General features: G+C 51.6%; 8 protein-coding genes across 8 annotated transcripts; 4 read left to right on the top strand and 4 right to left on the bottom strand.

Moving 5' to 3' along the window:
• Positions 1-168: 168 nt before the first annotated feature.
• BO87DRAFT_391035 (import motor complex subunit PAM16) lies at positions 169-686 on the top strand (the record flags this gene model as incomplete). Its single annotated transcript, XM_025624955.1, has 2 exons — positions 169-171; positions 282-686. 2 exons carry the CDS (start codon positions 169-171, stop codon positions 684-686), a joined length of 408 nt encoding a protein of 135 aa, XP_025474914.1.
• An 820-nt stretch (positions 687-1,506) lies between these two features.
• Positions 1,507-3,254, top strand: BO87DRAFT_380653 (D-arabinose 1-dehydrogenase (NAD(P)(+)) ARA2). Its single transcript, XM_025624338.1, has one exon. The coding sequence runs from the start codon at positions 1,629-1,631 to the stop codon at positions 3,024-3,026; it is 1,398 nt and encodes a 465-aa protein (XP_025474913.1). The 5' UTR covers positions 1,507-1,628; the 3' UTR covers positions 3,027-3,254.
• Positions 3,255-4,125: 871 nt separating this feature from the next.
• Positions 4,126-6,281, bottom strand: BO87DRAFT_430577 (putative topoisomerase family protein TRF4; the record flags this gene model as incomplete). The annotated part of the gene is made up of 3 exons (XM_025627549.1): positions 4,126-4,704; positions 4,760-5,450; positions 5,503-6,281. 3 exons carry the CDS (start codon positions 6,279-6,281, stop codon positions 4,126-4,128), a joined length of 2,049 nt encoding a protein of 682 aa, XP_025474912.1.
• Positions 6,282-6,569: 288 nt separating this feature from the next.
• Positions 6,570-7,932, bottom strand: BO87DRAFT_380650 (GFA family protein). Its single transcript, XM_025624337.1, has one exon. It carries the CDS (start codon positions 7,634-7,636, stop codon positions 6,584-6,586), a length of 1,053 nt encoding a protein of 350 aa, XP_025474911.1. The 5' UTR covers positions 7,637-7,932; the 3' UTR covers positions 6,570-6,583.
• Positions 7,933-9,512: 1,580 nt separating this feature from the next.
• On the top strand, positions 9,513-9,883 carry BO87DRAFT_182338 (uncharacterized protein). The gene has a single exon (XM_025618421.1). The coding sequence runs from the start codon at positions 9,618-9,620 to the stop codon at positions 9,810-9,812; it is 195 nt and encodes a 64-aa protein (XP_025474910.1). The 5' UTR covers positions 9,513-9,617; the 3' UTR covers positions 9,813-9,883.
• Positions 9,884-11,605: 1,722 nt separating this feature from the next.
• On the bottom strand, positions 11,606-13,627 carry BO87DRAFT_410556 (putative protein kinase C substrate). Its single transcript, XM_025626341.1, has 3 exons — positions 13,466-13,627; positions 12,395-13,342; positions 11,606-12,335 (listed from the first exon to the last, which is right to left on the bottom strand). The coding sequence occupies exons 1-3, from the start codon at positions 13,572-13,574 to the stop codon at positions 11,686-11,688; spliced, it is 1,707 nt and encodes a 568-aa protein (XP_025474909.1). The 5' UTR covers positions 13,575-13,627; the 3' UTR covers positions 11,606-11,685.
• A 205-nt stretch (positions 13,628-13,832) lies between these two features.
• Positions 13,833-15,155, top strand: BO87DRAFT_463066 (uncharacterized protein). The gene is made up of 3 exons (XM_025629208.1): positions 13,833-13,887; positions 13,961-14,438; positions 14,494-15,155. Exons 1-3 carry the CDS (start codon positions 13,868-13,870, stop codon positions 14,959-14,961), a joined length of 966 nt encoding a protein of 321 aa, XP_025474908.1. The 5' UTR covers positions 13,833-13,867; the 3' UTR covers positions 14,962-15,155.
• BO87DRAFT_463065 (mitochondrial 54S ribosomal mL50 protein) lies at positions 15,091-16,654 on the bottom strand. The gene is made up of 3 exons (XM_025629207.1): positions 16,178-16,654; positions 15,645-16,095; positions 15,091-15,568 (listed from the first exon to the last, which is right to left on the bottom strand). The coding sequence occupies exons 1-3, from the start codon at positions 16,606-16,608 to the stop codon at positions 15,293-15,295; spliced, it is 1,158 nt and encodes a 385-aa protein (XP_025474907.1). The 5' UTR covers positions 16,609-16,654; the 3' UTR covers positions 15,091-15,292.
• Between the last annotated feature and the right edge of the window lie 199 nt (positions 16,655-16,853).

The following is a 16,853-nucleotide window of genomic DNA, read 5'->3' as shown; positions in this document are numbered from 1 at the left end:
TCTCCGTCTGTTTCCATCGCCATCGAATCCGCTTTCCGCTCCCCTTCTTGATCCAGCCAGGGACTCCCTCCACTACTCCCCGGTCGCATCATTTCTTTTGTTCGCCGTCGCTCCTGGAGCTTTGATTAATTCTCGAAGTCCGTTCATCGGCTATAATCTCCAGTCATCATGGTATGTGGAGACACCCTCACTCCTCTGAAGCCAATATGATGCCTTCCTTCTCTATCCCGATCGGCCGCCATGCTCAGGTATACTAACCTTGCTCTCTTCTCACCCAACAGGCTCATCGTATCGTCACTCAAGTCGTCGTCACGGGCGCCCGTGTCTTCGGCAAGGCCTTCGCCGAAGCCTACAAGCAAGCCCAAGCCTCCTCCAAGTACGCCGCGCAGACGGGCAAGAAGGTCGGCGCCAGCATGTCTTCCGGATTGACTCTCGACGAGGCCTGCAAGATTCTCAACGTCAAGCCCCCGCAAAACGGCGAGGCCAACCTGGAGCAAGTGATGGAACGATTCAAGAAGCTGTTCGACCTCAACGATCCCCAGAAGGGTGGTAGTTTCTACCTGCAAAGCAAGATTCTTCGGGCCCGGGAGAGGTTAGAGATGGAAGTCCGACAGGCCGAGCGCAAGATGGCCGAGGAGAAGGAGCTGCGCGACGGCTGGAAGCCCAAGGTATATAAGGACCGGTGAATGCGTTTCTTTTTACCTATAGCACCCGGCTCAACTTCTTCAGGAATGATTGATTGCTCTCGGGCTGCCATCTGGGAGTTCTTGCGTTTCGATCGATTTAAGCTTGGCTCTCATCAACAGGGTCGAAGCATTTGCACCGACCATCGGAAGCCCCTCTTAACGATCTCCTCGACCTCCTGTTTTTCTCCCTCTCGGTTTTCGCGGCATAGCATGGCGTTTTGGTGATTCCAACTTGCAGCTTGGAAAGAGTTTAGATTCCTATATTTATATGGTGGCTTGCATCTCGTCGAGACAGATGGACTCGGACTTGAATGAAGGGCATATGGCATATCAGATTCCAGGCTGAGTCGACGGTCTGGGTTGGTTGCGCCTTGTTCGCCGGGCCATTTTACGTCCTGGCTGAGAGTATATGTGTATATTATTCGAAAGACGAAGGGCCTACGAGCCTAGCAGGGCACAAGGATGATCCTATCTTTGTGTTCTTTTCTTTTTTTCTTCTGTTCTTAATGATCCCTTCTCCCCTCTTGTGTCCTGTTCGGAGGATTGATACCTGTACTTTAGTACCCTCCACGATTGCGTGGAAGGTCATGATTCCACTGAGAGTTGTGTACAAATGCTAGCATCGTTCACAATCAATCATGAGAAATAATCTTCCATCATCTTAAAACATCACATCAAGCAATGCTCATCGGTGGCCATCATGGCGCCATCGCGGAGCGGAAACGCCCCAGCGGGGAATATTGCCCGGGTGAGATTCCCTTATCTCCGCCGCAGATTTTCCTTCCCCTCCTTTTGCTCTTTTATTATTTCCCCTCGCCATCCTCTCTTTCCCTCTCTCCCTCTTCCTTTCCTCACCCTCTTTCTCTCATTTCCTTCTTGTAAATACTTTCTCTCCTACTTTCGGCTCCATCTACACAGCAAAAACATAACGAAAGACCAACAATGCCCCGTCCCTCCACCCCCCTCTCAGCGGCCCTCCCGCCACTGATAATGGGCACCGCAACCTTCAACAACCAATACAACCACGACCCCTTCGCCCTCCCCGCCACTGAACTGGTCCAGCGCGCCTTCACCTCCGGCATCCGCGCCTTCGACACATCCCCCTACTACGGTCCCGCCGAAGAACTCCTCGGCCGCGCCCTCGCCACCGACTACGTCCGCACCCATCACCCCCGCTCATCCTACCACATCCTCACCAAAGTCGGCCGCATCGCCGCCTCCTCCTTCGACTACTCCCCTGCCTGGGTGCGCCAGAGCGTTCGTCGCAGTCTCCAGCGCCTACACACCGACTACCTAGACGTTGTCTACTGCCACGACGTCGAGTTCGTCTCCCGCCAGGAAGCCCTAGCCGCTATCCGGGAACTGCGTCGCATTCGCGATACCGAGGGCACCATCAAGTATGTCGGCATCTCGGGGTTCCCCATTGACGTGTTGGCGGAAATAGCGGAGCTGGTTCTCCGCGAGACCGGCGAGCCGTTGGATATCGTGCAGTCGTATGCGAATTACACGCTGCAGAATACGAGACTCTTGTCGCGCGGGTTGCCGAGGTTTGTGGGTGCAGGCGTGGACGTTGTAACGAATGCGTCGCCGCTGGGAATGGGTCTGTTGCGGAGACAGGGTGTGCCGATTGGCAGTATGGGTGATTTCCACCCCGCGCCAGATGGATTGCGCAACAAGATCCGGGAGGTTTCGGATTGGGTCGATGGCCAGAATGAGAAGTTGGAGGTTGTGGCTATCCGGTTTTCGTTGGAGAGCTGGTTGCGCGAAGGAAAGCAGGTTGGAGCGCTGGGTGCCCCGCTGGCTAAGGCCGGAGATGCTGATCCGGGATTCATCTCCGTGGCTAGTATGGGCACTGGGGAGAGACTGGGAGTTAGTGTGATGGGAGTGAGCAACTTCGGAGAGCTGGATGAGACACTGCGTGTCTGGCATAGCATCGTGGATGGATTGGAGAACAAGGACGATGACGAGGACGTTGAACCGAAGTCCTCAGAACTGCAGCCCCCGTCCGCTGTGCCTTCTGCCGCACAGGCGCCTGCTATCCTGACCCCCTCGGAGGGGATCATTACCGACCGTGCTTGGTCGAAAGACAGACGTGGTCGCATCTCGTCTCTGGCTCAGCATATCCGGACGATCCTGGGCCCAGAGTGGGCAGATTATGCCTGGGACAGCCCGTCTCCGGATTTCGTCAATTCGTTGTCTGCTGAGCATCTAGCTGCGAGAGACAAGGATGCTGCTGCTGCTACTGGCGCTAATGATGAGACCATGGTGACGCCGCCTCTGGAGGCAGTTGATGCGGCTGAGAAGATACCCACTGCTGCAGCGCCTGATGTTGCGCTGTGATGAAGATAGTTTATCCCTTTATACCTTATACTTTCCAGGCCTGATTGATGATGACTTATGCATATGCATTGTTAAGACGCGACTGTTCGCTTTGATGCTTCCGCCATCTCTTTGCTCACTGCATAAACATGCCCTTCATTGAATTACATAGACCGCATATGATTCTTGCAGTGTTATCTGTACATGACATATCATTCACGATCCTGAAACGCCTCCAGCACACATGCATAGAATAGACTACCTACCTACCTACCTTTCCCGCAATTCAAAGTCCAAATCTCCACCAACTCCCAAACCTCGCTCTTCCTCTCCAAGCGACCGCATATAGCGCCCTCTTGATGAGAAGGATACGGGAAAAAGGGAGTGAAGTAAAGTAAAGGTATTTGTGCAAATCCACAAGAAGAACCGCGAGGGTCTCCGTGTGAACGTACGGTACCAATTCGATTTTTCATGCTTCTAAATTTCAATCAATATTTTGCAATTTTGCTGCTGCTGCTGCTGCTGCTGCTGGCGTAGCCAGGTAGGTCATTGACGGGAAATCTGTCTCTGTTTGACTGACTGATCGATAGCAGGCCGGTTGTTTGTGGACTCACATCTGGCCTGAGGTCATCACACAGATCTATTAAACCTATAGAGAGGTGTGTGTGTTAGCGAAGGACGTGGCGTGGCTGTTGGCCAGTGGGTTATTATATGATAGGTGATGTGAATACCAACCAGGTTTGACAGTGAATTGAGTATCCAAGCACAGCTTCTATTGAGCTTGTTAGTGAGATATCTTCACAATATTCCATTTCACGCTCATAGCCCACAGCACAGTGTCATCCACATTTAGCATTGCTCCGATATCCCCCGAATGAACAGCAAAAGAAAACCACCCCAGTGTAAACCATGCTCCCAGATATCTTTTTTGTAACCAAGGAAAAAAGAAGGGTATCAGACGCTCAAAGGCGGACAAGAAATCAGAAAGTGAGAGAAAGAGAAACTATCCCAGGGTATAATACAGAAAATGTGTGCCCACTGGTAACCCAAGACGAAAGAAAACTGTACAAGTCTTAAGTCGACTTCTTTGAAAGAAGCCCCTGGTTCTGGCTGGGAGATATTACATCCCCTTCTCTCGCATCAAAAGGTCTCTGTCCATATCTGATTGCGACTTGTAGCCGCCCAGACTGATGGCCTGCTCATTGCTGATCGAGTAGGGAATGGACGGTATGTCGGGACGCAAGCGCTTGAGACGAGCTGAACGTTCCCGCGCAGCTTGTTGCTTCTTTTGCAGCTTGGTCATCTTATCCTTCTGCGATTTCGGTGCAGCAGGAGGGGGGTTGGGAGGGAGAGGTGGAGCAGCATCAGCTGGAGGAGACTCGGGAGGAGGGGGCGGAGGAGTGGAATCCCGACGGTACCTGGCAAATCTTTCATCGGTGTCAAAGACCTGCCGGAGCTGCCACCGCTGCTCAGTGTACTCCTCATAGTTCGCGGCAATAATGGCTTCAAGGATGCTGGCCTGCGTCTGGCCCGCTGTGGCGGTGGAGATCATGCGCTCCTTGAGGCGTTGATAGGCTTCTGAAAACGCTCTGAAAATCAATGCAATTTCCCGTGTTCCACCAGAGACATCGTTGTCGGCATTGTTGGGATCCTCAATTGACAGACGGGGACTGTTATTGAAAGAAAGTTTATAGACCCTCTGTACAGGAATTCATTAGTCGGTATACACACAAACCATCATTGGGAGAGCTTACCTTATTGAAGTAGCCCGGTGGATTAAAGCGAATTCCAACGGAATCATAGTCAAAACCGTTACCGTAAAACTCGAAGAAATCCATCAGAACGCTGCCCAGGTTCGGCGTCCCATGGCCATGCGGCAGGTGCTGAAGAAGACTCGTGACGAGACAAGTGATGGAAAACCCTCCCAGGCCGCCAGTTGGGACTTCATTGAGGCCGCGAAGGAGCAAGAATTGCTTAATGACGGACACGATAACAGGCATCGCGGGATACTCAGCCTTCCACTGCTGGAAGGTTTCGTTGGCCACTAACCCGCTGTCATTGTCGAACGACAAGTCCACCCTCAGCCCAGTCAACTTGTCCACGAATTTCAGAATGGGTACTCGGGCATGAGCGATCGTCTCGATCGAGTTGGGCACCGCAATGTTCAGGTTCTTCAAGAATGCAGAGAATGCATAGATTTGGCCTTTCCGTTCACCAAAGGTCTTAATACCGTTGCGCATGAAGTTCGTGGAGAGCAGTACAAGGTCAATATCGGCAGTGGGCAGGTAGAGACCCGATGCAAAGGAGCCAAAAGGCCGAAGCTGCACCCCATAGTACCTGCTCTGGAACGCAGTCTGTAGCCTCGCCACCAAGTCCTCTCGCACGATTTGTTCATAGCGCACCGGTTTGACCCAGTGATAAAAGCTTAGAATCTCGTTGTGCAGCCTGCTTTTAGTCAGAATGATTGCTCCTTCCTTCACCATAGATTAACACGCACCTTGCGCCCACATGTAGACTGGGAGCCATGCTACTCGCCCACGGTGTTGCATTTTCCGATGAGCGGGCTCTCCACTCGTCAATGATCGAGCCATCATCATAGTATTTGCTCAACGGCTTCCCAGTCTTCTTAGAGACACCCTTGATCTCATCATCGTATGTCCTCTTTCTGTTTCCAAACGCCGAGTCCTTGCCCTCCAGCTGGCGCCTTGGTCCGGTTGGTGCACCTTCGGGCGCGTTTCCGCCGCCTTCATCTTCATCAACCAAGCCACTCAGCGAGATAAAATCTTCGTTGGTCTTCACCGCATCTTCCTGTGTGGATTGTGCCGCCGCGGTTGCAGCAATCCGGGCCTTGCGAATCAACTTGACGACGTCCACTCGCTTACCCTGAGTCTCATCCGGAGGAGGCAAGACAGTGTAGGGATCTGGGTTGGACCATTTGGGGGCAGGTGGTGGTGCTGGAGCAGCCGTCGCGGTGCCGGTATTGTTGGGATCGACCGCACGCTTTTTGCGCGGGTGGGCTGCTTCGTCCTCATCCTCTGAAGAGACGTCCATATCGGCTTCCTCGCTATCGCTGAGGTTCGCCACTGGCGCGAACTTCAAAGCCGGTTTCGAGTCCGCAGCGCCGGAGGGCAGTAGCTGTTCTGGGGTCGTCTCTCGCTTAGATCTCAAAAGCGGCCGTTCGGAGGTTCCAGGGCGCGCATAACGGAAAGTGAACTCATGTCGGGGTTGGTGTCCTGACCGTCGGTCATTTCCGCGGAACTCGAAAGCCGGCGGCATGACGGGAGATGGGAAGGAACGAGAATCAGAAAATAATCTCAAAAAATGGGAGAATGACGTGCAGCGACAACATAGGCTGGGATGCAATCAACCCACAACGACGCGCCTGGCGGATCTTTTTTTCAACGGCGGCGGCGGGATGAAAGTCTGGGGCTGCGTTGGGAAGGCGGTGAGGATAGCCCTCCATCCCACTTTTTGCTTATCTCCGCCGGGCTATCAATTGTAGTTACTACAAGTGATTTATCTAGATAAACCTGCTGTTTACGTACGGAAAGGCAAGCATAATCCAAAAGTCTCTGCATTCAAGCTCTGTCCCCAAATTCCTTCAGTCCATTTTGCAGGTGTTTGATCAACGCCTTATCTGCTGCCATCTCCGCAAAACTTACTCTCTGTGTGGCCCATTTCAACCACCTGCTGGCCCTAGCACCCTCTTCTGCTCGAAGTAGGCCAACACTCACATCTATCAGCAGTGGTCTTTCGTCGTCATGCCAGAAGAGGGATGCGCCACAGCGGCCGCAGAACTCGCGGTAGACACCTGGGGAACTCTTGTACTGTCGCATCGTGCCGGCGCCAAATGCCAGCGGCACCTTGTCCTTGTTGTAAAGATTTGATAGAGGAATAAACGCCCACGGCTGAATAGGGAAACCACTGGCTAGGCGACACGAAGGACAGGCGCAGGTACCCGCCAGATACTTAGTAATGTCATCCTGCAGCCACCACTTCACGTCTTGGGGATTGCTAGAGGACTGTGAATGATACGGCGCAAGCAGATCGGACCACGGGGAAGTCGGCTTGGTGGATGAAGAATCAGGCCGCGTGATATAGAATTCAACGCCGCCGCAATGACAACGGGCAAGTAGCTCGTCCGGATTCCGGGACGAGGGCTCGAGTCCGGCCTCGGACTGGCTTGCTTGGTTGCTGGAAACCGTGCGTAACCAACATGCTGGAGCCGGTTCTTCTGGCTGTCCAGAGAGAAAGGGTGTCAGGCCACCATCACGCGTCTCGGCAGCCCGCCAATGCCGTATAGATTTGGTTGGGGGTAGTCTCCCCGCCAGCAGTCCGGCTGCAACAAAGAATTGCCCTGTGTGTTTCGAATGGGCAAAGACATGAGCGCCACAGGTCTTACAGAAATAGCGGCTTATGCAATCAGCTTCCTGGTACTCCTGGAGGCTGTCAAGGCTCTCTGGCTTCGCCTGCAGGAGGTAGTATGTCGAGCACAGCATTCCGGTGACCGTGCGACAGGCGGTGCAATGACAGAAATTGAGTGCCGAATGGTCGGTGGACTGCTTCAGCTCGATCTCCTGTGCCACACCTCCGCACAGGCAAGAAATGGGTGTCACTTTGTCTTCCTGCATGTTTGAGGGTCGGCCAATAGCGATGGAAGTAAGTGGGTTTATTTCACAGTAGAGCAGTCAGTCCAGCTCAGCTGCAGGGTCATTTACTATTTGGGTCAGGATCATGTTAGCTGGTAGAGAAAACAAGAGTAAAAGACAATGATGTAGTTAGTAATGCATGCATGCGTCTGCCCTGCTGCATCATCCTCTTGGGCAAGCATAGAAAAGAGCTTACGACCAACCTGCAGCAACAGGAAGATTGAATACTAGTAGTATCCAGTCAGGGAGATGAATGGCGGATGGTGACTGGAGACGAGGTGCAGAAATGTGCTCAAGTTCAGACCCGCTAAGACCCTCGCAACTTAACTATAAATACCCCGCTCTCTCTTTTCTTCCCGTCTTCCCAAATCACTGCCACTCTGACCACTTTTCTTTCCAATCTCCAAGGAAAAGAAGACTTTTTGTCCTTTGACTCCAAATCTAAAAGACTTTTTCCTCGTCTTTAAAACCAGTCATAATGGGTAGGTGGTTTGCTTAGCCCTCATCAAGTACCCTTGTTTTGTCTGTTTATTAGTGCGGGGTACGGATGGATGGGACTCGAATCTCTTTGATGTTTGCTTTTACACATCACCATCCTTGTCCTGGCGAATACTCGTGCTTGAAATGACTCATCTAATATTCTGCTATTACCTGGGTATGGTATACAAGGTTGCTAATCTCGATGACCGACAGGTAACGACCACGGTTGCAGCTGCGGCGCCTCTTGCCAGTGCCCCGCCGGCCAGTGCCAGTGCCCCGTACGTTTCCACTTTCTAACTTACTACTACTTGTTGACGACCATACTGATAGTTCTTTTTCTCATCATACAGAAATAAACATCTCGCTCTGAAGGGTATAGGAATAGAATTGGAGGACGACCTGCTTGTACCTATCTGAGTCTAGATCTCATGGAGTAGTAACAGAAGATCCTACGCTGATTGTCCTGTCTTGTTCCATCATCTTACTATGATAAGCCTAGTAGATAACAAATAAACGTAGATACTACACAGTAAGAGACATGTGATGCAATACGAAGATACTAGTGGTCCTAGCATCATGCATGTAGTATGTCTGCTGACCCCCCTTCATGGCTCGGTTCTTTGAACTCTATCATATATGGTATATTAGACATGTTATAGTCTTCAAGCTAATTTAAAGCAGTTACTGAAAGAATAAGTGATCACTTGGTAGCTATACATACACAACCAAGAAACAAACTTAATAGCAACAAATGCAAATATCCATACCTGGTAGAGATCAACCTACAAAATCAGTTGGCATAATTAAGAACCCTCTTGTACCCCAGTCCCCGACTACTAATAAGATCTACACCAATACCAACAATCCCCAAGAAAGTATTTCTCAATCAATAAGTCAAGTAAATCATTGAAATAATATAATCCAAAAAATATATACGTCTGAACACTCAAGACATCACAATAATAAGTAAAATTCATAATCTCATCACCCATACCACTATGCAACCAAACCAATCTCCCCTACACCGTTGGCCCTAATTCCCCCACTCCCCTAAAGTATGAACAGTCGCATCGAAGTCGAAGAAGCGATAATAATAATAATGATAGCGAGCAAAACACCTGCACTCGACATCTGTTTTTTTCTCTGTATTATTTCAACGATGGCAAACTATGCGAGGCGGGGCGAGGCGAAGCGAAGCGAAGATAAAAAGGGACGAGGCGTTGTTGTTGTTGTTGTTGTCATAGTAGGAATGTATTGGGGTTGGTTTGTTTAGTGCTGTAGTAGGGGACTGTTGTTAGTATCATTGCACATCATACTATCCTCTCATGGTTAAGGTAGATACACACCTTGCAGTCAGCGCAAGAGCAGGAGTTGCAGCTGCCAGAGCAGCACTTGCACTCGCAGGGGGCCATGGTGATAGATAGGGTAGTAGTATGTATATATACTATGAAAGTATTTGAAGAAAAGTGAAGTATATTCCGTAATGAACAGACAGCAGTGGATGAGCGAGAATAAGAAAGAGCGAGGATGTGGGATAGAAGAGGGTCTTTATATGCTTTTCTCGAAGAGCAACAAATGCTATGCTGTACGACTGTTTGCTTTACTTTTTGCCCCTCCTCAACCCATCCTATCCATCCATCCCTGGAATAAGAATCTGCCAGGTGACGGATGGGGATAATCGGTTTTGAGTTGCAGTGGATACACGATGGGTACTACTACTTGCTGTGTCCCACAGTAGTAGTACTACTAGTAGTAGTGTACTCCATATATTGTACTGCAGGTGGAGGTGGGTTAGTGCTATAGATGAATGGGTCCAAGTTTACTTTTGCTTGCTGCAGCGAGGCGTGGGAGAGCATGGTTTGGTAAGAGTCACTTGTACTAGGGACTTTGGTTTGTATCTCCAAGTTTCTGTTTCCTCGTTTGTACTTGTACTCGTCACTATTACTACTAGTAGTAGTGTGTTGTGTGCGTGGATGATATCCATACCACCCATTCCTCTATGAATAGATGAATGCCCTATAAAGAAAGGTGAGTAGATGAAACAGGCCACTGCGTTAATTTACCAGTAACAAGCATGGAACACCCTGGTCAGTTCTATCCCCGCTTGCTCGCCGGTTTAATTTCTTCTGTCTTGATCCCGAAAGTGCCCTGGCTGGAAACCTAGTCCTGGGCATGTAGACGGATGATGTTTGGTCTACTATGGCCAAGGTTGGGGCAAATTGGGAAGGGAAGCAGATCAACGACCAATCGGTCAATAATATGGAGTGGCTCTGCAACTAAGATGTTGGGAAGCTATCATGCCACGTTGAATTCAGGAGAAGAAGGAGGAGGGTGTGGTGGAGGTGGAGTCAAAAAGGCAAAGCAAAGTGAGGCAGCAAGTCGGAGATGTAGGAAGGGTTTGCTTTGCTTTACTTTGCTTTGATGGGTGGGGGACCCGTATCGGTGAGATCATATTCCACTTCCTCTCTGACACATTTTCTACATATCTATTCTAATTGTTTGTTTGTGATAACCATAACTGCATGTAGAGGATGTAGCCAGAACTGGGACATGTCTTATGTACAACTAGTATCTATGCTGGTTGTGATAATGGTTAATGGCAACCCCTCCATCCGCAGACTAAATTCCCCCACTACTCACTGTTAGTACATGCCCTGCTGCTTCCAGGACGATCATGGTATGATTATACCTCGTATCTAAACTTCCCTACTAACTTCATCCAAAGCGATGTCTTGCTCTATTTACCTCTTTTAGCGATGGAGAATGAGTCTTTTTTCTCCCCCACCAGGTGTTTCAAAACCCTCGATCGTGGCAGGCCCCGGAAAAAGTGGAACCCTGAGTTCCCAGCACTGCTTATGAGAAGCAAAACTTAGTATGTAGGTACGTAGTATCCCCAGCCGCGAAAGGCGCGCTAATCAGAGAAAAGAAAGAATGAAATAAGAGAAAAGAAAAAGAAGGTTCGTTCGCAGTCACCACCAACTAATCAGCAGCCCCACGGGCGGGGTATACTTGGATACTATGGGTCGAGAGAAATACTACTAGAGAAGCAACACCCAAACAACCAAGCAGCATCATTACGATTATTTCATCTGCTTATCATTGCCTGGTTGGTATGGGGTTTGTCGATAGACGAGGCGAGCCAACAGAGTGAGTTGCTTGCAGCATCGTCTGATCGGTGTTGAGGGTTGTGGGGTTACTACACCAAGTTTTTACTGCGTCTACTGTATTGTTGGGATTGCAGGGTGGGAAAATCCCATCAGGTCAGACGGACCTATCTGATCCTGTCTGCTGCGTCAAAAGGGCACTACTCACTCGTCGGCTACACCAGGGATTGGGAGCCCGGGATACTGATAACCTCCAGAAGATACTCCGATGCCATCCGCTAATCAGCGGTTCTGCTAATTAGCAGCTGCCTAATCAATGCTAGGCCACTAGGTCAGTAGCTTCATGTATAGTGTCAGTACAGCAGATGCTGCGTATGCAATTCGAATAAGCAAAACCTATAAAATTGTAGCGCTCTAATATAACCCTGAACATGGTTCCATCGCCGCTCACAGCTCATCCTTGCGGTTCGGGGCAGCTGCGCCCTCATCGCCTCCGGGACACACAGCCGGCGACGTGACATGCATCGAGTACACGCACTTCTCATCTTCTGCCACCTTCAGGATAGCGTCCTCTTCGCCGCAGGTCAAGATGACCGTCGTCGAGCGGGCCGGTCCATTCCAGCAGCCTTGTCCATTGGAATACTGAAGAGTGACCCTGTCTTCAGGGACAATCTCGCCCGCCTCGTTGAGCACATCAACACTCACGGATCCAATGCCGGTGTACTTGCCCATACGTGTAGATCCACCGCCCTTCTTCGGGATCTGTTTGGTCTGGTCCAGGAAGCAGTGCTCATACGTGTACTCACCCGAGTCCTTGGAGATGCAGACGCCCTTGAGAGCACGGAAGATGGACCCGACACCATAGTCCGTCTCAAGATCGGACCTGTGATCCTTCAGCTGTTTCTGCTTGTTCTCAAGCTCCTTCTCCGCTGACTTCACGGCTTCTCGGGCTTCCGACACAACCTTGGATTCAGACGTAGAAGTCTCGGCCGCCTTGGGTAGGATTCCGTTATCTTCCAAGAGACCTCTGACGAAGAGCACCTTGCCTTCAATGAACTCAACCAGGGAAGGCGGAAGGTAGGCTGCCAGCTGGTAGACTAAATCTGATGTTAGCGCGGGAACTCGATAAACCCCCCAGTTAGAATAGATCACATACCAAGACCAGCCTCACACCCATCCTCCTCATTCTCCCACTGTTCCCAGTTGATGCCCGCCTTATCATCATCAGGCTTGGCGATTTCATCCAAATCACGGTCCTGAGCGTTGTTCACAGCCCCCTCAAGAGTGCCCTTGGCGGCGTAGTCCTCCCAGCTGCGCACAGCGCGCTTAACACCCTCGTCGTTGAAGTTGGGGTTGTATTCCACCTTGAACTTAGACAAGATCTCTTCAAGCTCCTTGACACGGGCACGGGTATCGTCACGCTCCTTGCGAACGTCCACCAGGGCGTTCCGAAGCTCCTCGACCCGGCTCTTAGCCAACCCAGCAAGCACATTGACCTTGCCCGCCGCCTTGCCCTTCACGACCTTGCTCGCCTCCTGCTTCTCCACCTCCTCCAGCTCCGCCTGAAGATCATTGACCTTCAGCTCCTGGGCCTGAATCTCCACTTCCAGACGCTTGATATTGTCCTCGACCTCCTTCTGCTGTCTACCAGCCTCCACGAGCAGATCCTTCTTCTTCCTCAAAGCCGCAGTCATGGACTTCTGTCTCTTCTCCTCCTTCTTCCGCCATTCCTTGCCGATCTCCTTGCACTTGTCTTCACACTTGGTGCCACCAGCGCGCGCCCACTCGTCACTGCCGTCGCAGCAGAGCTCGTAGTCGCAGATGCCGTCATTGACCCGCTGGAAGGGGACGTAGCCGGGCTTGTGGCCCTTGTTCTTGCAGTAGAATCCCGGCAGGGCGGATGCCAGCTCGAGATCGTCGCTGCCGGGGCGCTCACCCGGTGTTAGGGCGGAGTTGCGGGACAGGAATGCACAGGCAGATGTGCCAGGCTCATCACTGCCATCCGGGCAGTCACAGTAATCATCGTTCACAGCGGAGAAGGGGATTTGGATGGCTGGGTGGGAAATGCACGTGAAGGTGGTGGTGTCTTTGTAGAACTTGGCGACTGTCAAAGACGAAACCAATTAGCACGAGCAATGCAACAGATCATGATTGAATGACGAGGATGCAGCCTGAGGTATAATGGGTGTGCGTGGCACCTCAGCATATCTATATAGATGGCACTTACATTCGGGACTAACACCCCGGGGACGAGAGGAGGCATCACCCGCCGCAGCCACGACGGTCGAGCAAGCAGCAATGCTCACCAAGAAGAGCGATCCCTGAGGAAGTATCATGGCGGCAGTGGCAGCATTGAGCTCCCTGACCAATGCTCTGTAGGGGCACTAGAGGACAAAGTAGCGAGAACAAGACAAAAAGCAATCAATCAATAAATCAATCAATCCATCACCAGGAATGCGGAGAGAGCTTCTGGCCAGCTGGTGATAATCTCCCGCCCATTCTGGGGCTCGCTGACTCAGCTCCTTATCGGGCCTGCCGCTGTTTCTGTAAATGAGTGGCGAGCCCGCAACAAGTCGTCGCATTGATTTCTCATTCACAACTACTTACCATAGCACATATCAGCGGCAACATGGGTAATGATGGTGGCAGGTATGCTCATGAAACCTCTTACACACCCTCCCAGTCTATCAAAATCCTTATCACTAACCAACTGCACCACCAGTATCCCAACCCGTCGCGAGCTCGTCCGCGAAGCGGCCCGCAACCCCAGCACAGCGCAAGTAAAAGAAGCGCAGCGCGAACAACAAGAACACTCCTGGACGACGTGTCCGATATCGCACAACCAATTAATGCGACCCATTGTCTCCGACTGCGTCGGGAACCTCTACAATAAAGACGCCATTCTCAGATTCCTTCTCCCCGGCGACGAAACCGACGGCATCAGCTCCAAGGCCGATTGCGAAGAGATCCTCTGCGGACGGGTAAAGGGACTCCGGGATGTCGTGGAGCTGAAGTTCGAAGTCGACACAGAGCGCGAAGCCCATCCCGCCTCTGGAAAGCAGGACAGGCGTGAGGGGTGGATCTGTCCCGTCACGGCGAAGCAGTTGGGTCCGAATGTCAAGTCGGTTTATTTGGTGCCGTGCGGTCATGTTTTCTCGGAGGAGGCGATTCGCCAACTCAAGGGGGATAAGTGTCTGCAGGTATGTTATCTCATCCTATACTTTGCTTTTTGGTGTTGGTATTAATGACCTCCAGTGCGACGAGCCATACACCGCCGACAATGTGATCCCCATCCTCCCGACCAAGGAGACCGATAAGCAGCAGCTCATTGAGCGTGGACACAAGCTCGCCGAGCAAGGTCTCACGCACTCGCTGAAGAAAGCCCCCGGCTCAAAGAAGCGCAAGAAGAACGCCGCGAATGGTGATGCGACGGATGCGGGCAAGGAATCAAAGCCCGCAGAGAAATCTTCAAGTGCCACTGCCAGTCGGAGCAACACATCTACACCCACGCCAGGCGGCTCGAGTGGTATCAAGAATGCCGCTACTGCGTTGCTGACGCAGCGGGTGCTGGAGGAGGAAAACGAGAAGAAAAAGCGGCGGAAGATGCTGGGGACCAGTGACAACATCAGCAGTCTCTTCACGAAGGAGTCGAAGGATGCCCATGCCAAGAATACGGACTTTATGACGAGAGGATTTAGTCTTCCTGCGGCAGCTAGGAAGTAGTTGTTGGAGGTGGTTGTGCTCTTGCATTTTCTATACAAATATCTGGGTGTTATTTCATCGGGCGTATGGGGGTGCAGGTCCGGCTACGGAACCGGTCTTTTCTATTTCACTATATCATATTACGCTTGAGATACACTAAAATGCTAGCCATTTATGATAGATCTCGCTGCGATCTATATCAGTGTCAAATGAACAAAAAAAGACGTCAATTCCTATTGTACAGCAAAATTTCGTACTAGATATAACATGCTACAAGAACTAGAGATAGATAATCTTTGAGCCAGCCAGCCAACCAAACAAACCTGCAAGATATGTATGCCATGCAATCAGTCTATGCAAGGAGTCCTCTGGAACGAAGCTCGGCTTCAATGATCTTCCTCCGGCCCATCTCGTCATCGCGGTGCAAACGGGTCTGTCTCTTCGAGAAGACCTTGATGTTGGGCAGGGAGTGGAGCCGGTCGTTGTTCTCTAGGATTTCAGCCAGCTTCTTGGGCTTGGGGTTCAATTGGCCCTGGACGTAGTCGATGGCCTGTTTGACGGTGGTGATCTGGTGGACGATGTTGTCGGGGAAGAAGTGGCCGCTCAGCTGGGAGAATCTCTTGAGGAACTGTTCAACAAAGAAAAGTCAGCAACTGTCTGCATAGCAAATCAATCCAAGTTAAATAGTAACGGGGGAAACTAACAGCAAACTTCGTCTCCTGATCCTCCAAAGACAAAGTCAAGAATCCCTTATCACGAGCATCCTGGTATCCGAAGAAAGGAACCTTAGAGGTCTCCTCTTCCTCACCCTCCCAAGCCGCCTCCTCGAACTCCTCGACCTCGGCGGTTTCCTCAGCAGCCTGCTGCTGCTCCACAGCCTCGGGCTGACTACCACCGATCTGCTCGAAGATGTAAACGAGGGCCTCCTTACCCTGCTTGTTGTGGTACTCCAGCGCGCTGCCCCAGCTGCCAGCCTCATTAGGCACGATCTTAGTCTTCCAGATCATCTTGAAGACGGCCTTGTCATGTTCGGTGACGTTGCAGACGCTCGTCAACGGCTTGTTCAGCGCATGCATCAGACAGATCTCAACAGCGGCCTGATGCGCAGCAAGAGACAGGGGACCCTGTTTGCGGAGTTTCTTCTTGAGACCGAACCTATCCATGAAGCAAACAAACCAATTAGCCAAAACAATTCCGCACCTCCATTACCACGATCACAAGGAGAAGAACAACTTACGTCCCAACCCGATCAGCCTCAGCCCGGGGAACATTCTTCCAACCTCCCAAATGGCCCACACGCTCCAATCCCTCCCACGTCGTCGCAGGCTCATAGTCAACCCCAGGCTCCAACTGATCAATAGCCTCAGCCTCAGGTGCCGCCTCCGCCGCATTCACCACCTCCGTCTCGCCCTCCGGCTGAGCCTTCGCCTTTCCGAACCTCTTCTCAAGCAAACTCTCTCCATACGGATCCTTCAATCCCGGCGGGTTATCCGTACCCCAAAGTCTGCGTCTCACTCGCTCACTCAGCGGTGTGTTGGAAGCATGGCGAAGGAATTGCCGGGCGACAATTGGACGCGGCCGCGCCTCGTTTCTGCATACTGAGCAGACGTACAGGGTCCGCGAGGCGCCCTGGACGTCGAGGCTCAGCAATCGCACGGACGGTCGCATGGTGCTGTGCAATTGGGGTGGGTTGCGGGTTTTGCTGGCGGGTGCCCGGACGGAGGTGATGGGGGATCGAAAAGTTTCGCGGTGGTGAGGTTCCGGCCGGGGAGGTCACGTGAGAGGAGCGTGCTTGGGATGGATGGGGCTTGGCGGTCGGGAGTTATTTGGTAGTATACTTTTACACGGGACTAGAGGGATGGATATTTTCAAGTCGTACAGAGTACTGTTGAGGAGGAAGGGGGGCTTCTCGG

Source organism: Aspergillus neoniger, assembly GCF_003184625.1.
Source record: "Aspergillus neoniger CBS 115656 unplaced genomic scaffold BO87scaffold_49, whole genome shotgun sequence".
NCBI classification, from domain to species: domain Eukaryota; kingdom Fungi; phylum Ascomycota; class Eurotiomycetes; order Eurotiales; family Aspergillaceae; genus Aspergillus; species Aspergillus neoniger.
This window is presented reverse-complemented; position numbering and strand designations above follow the sequence as displayed.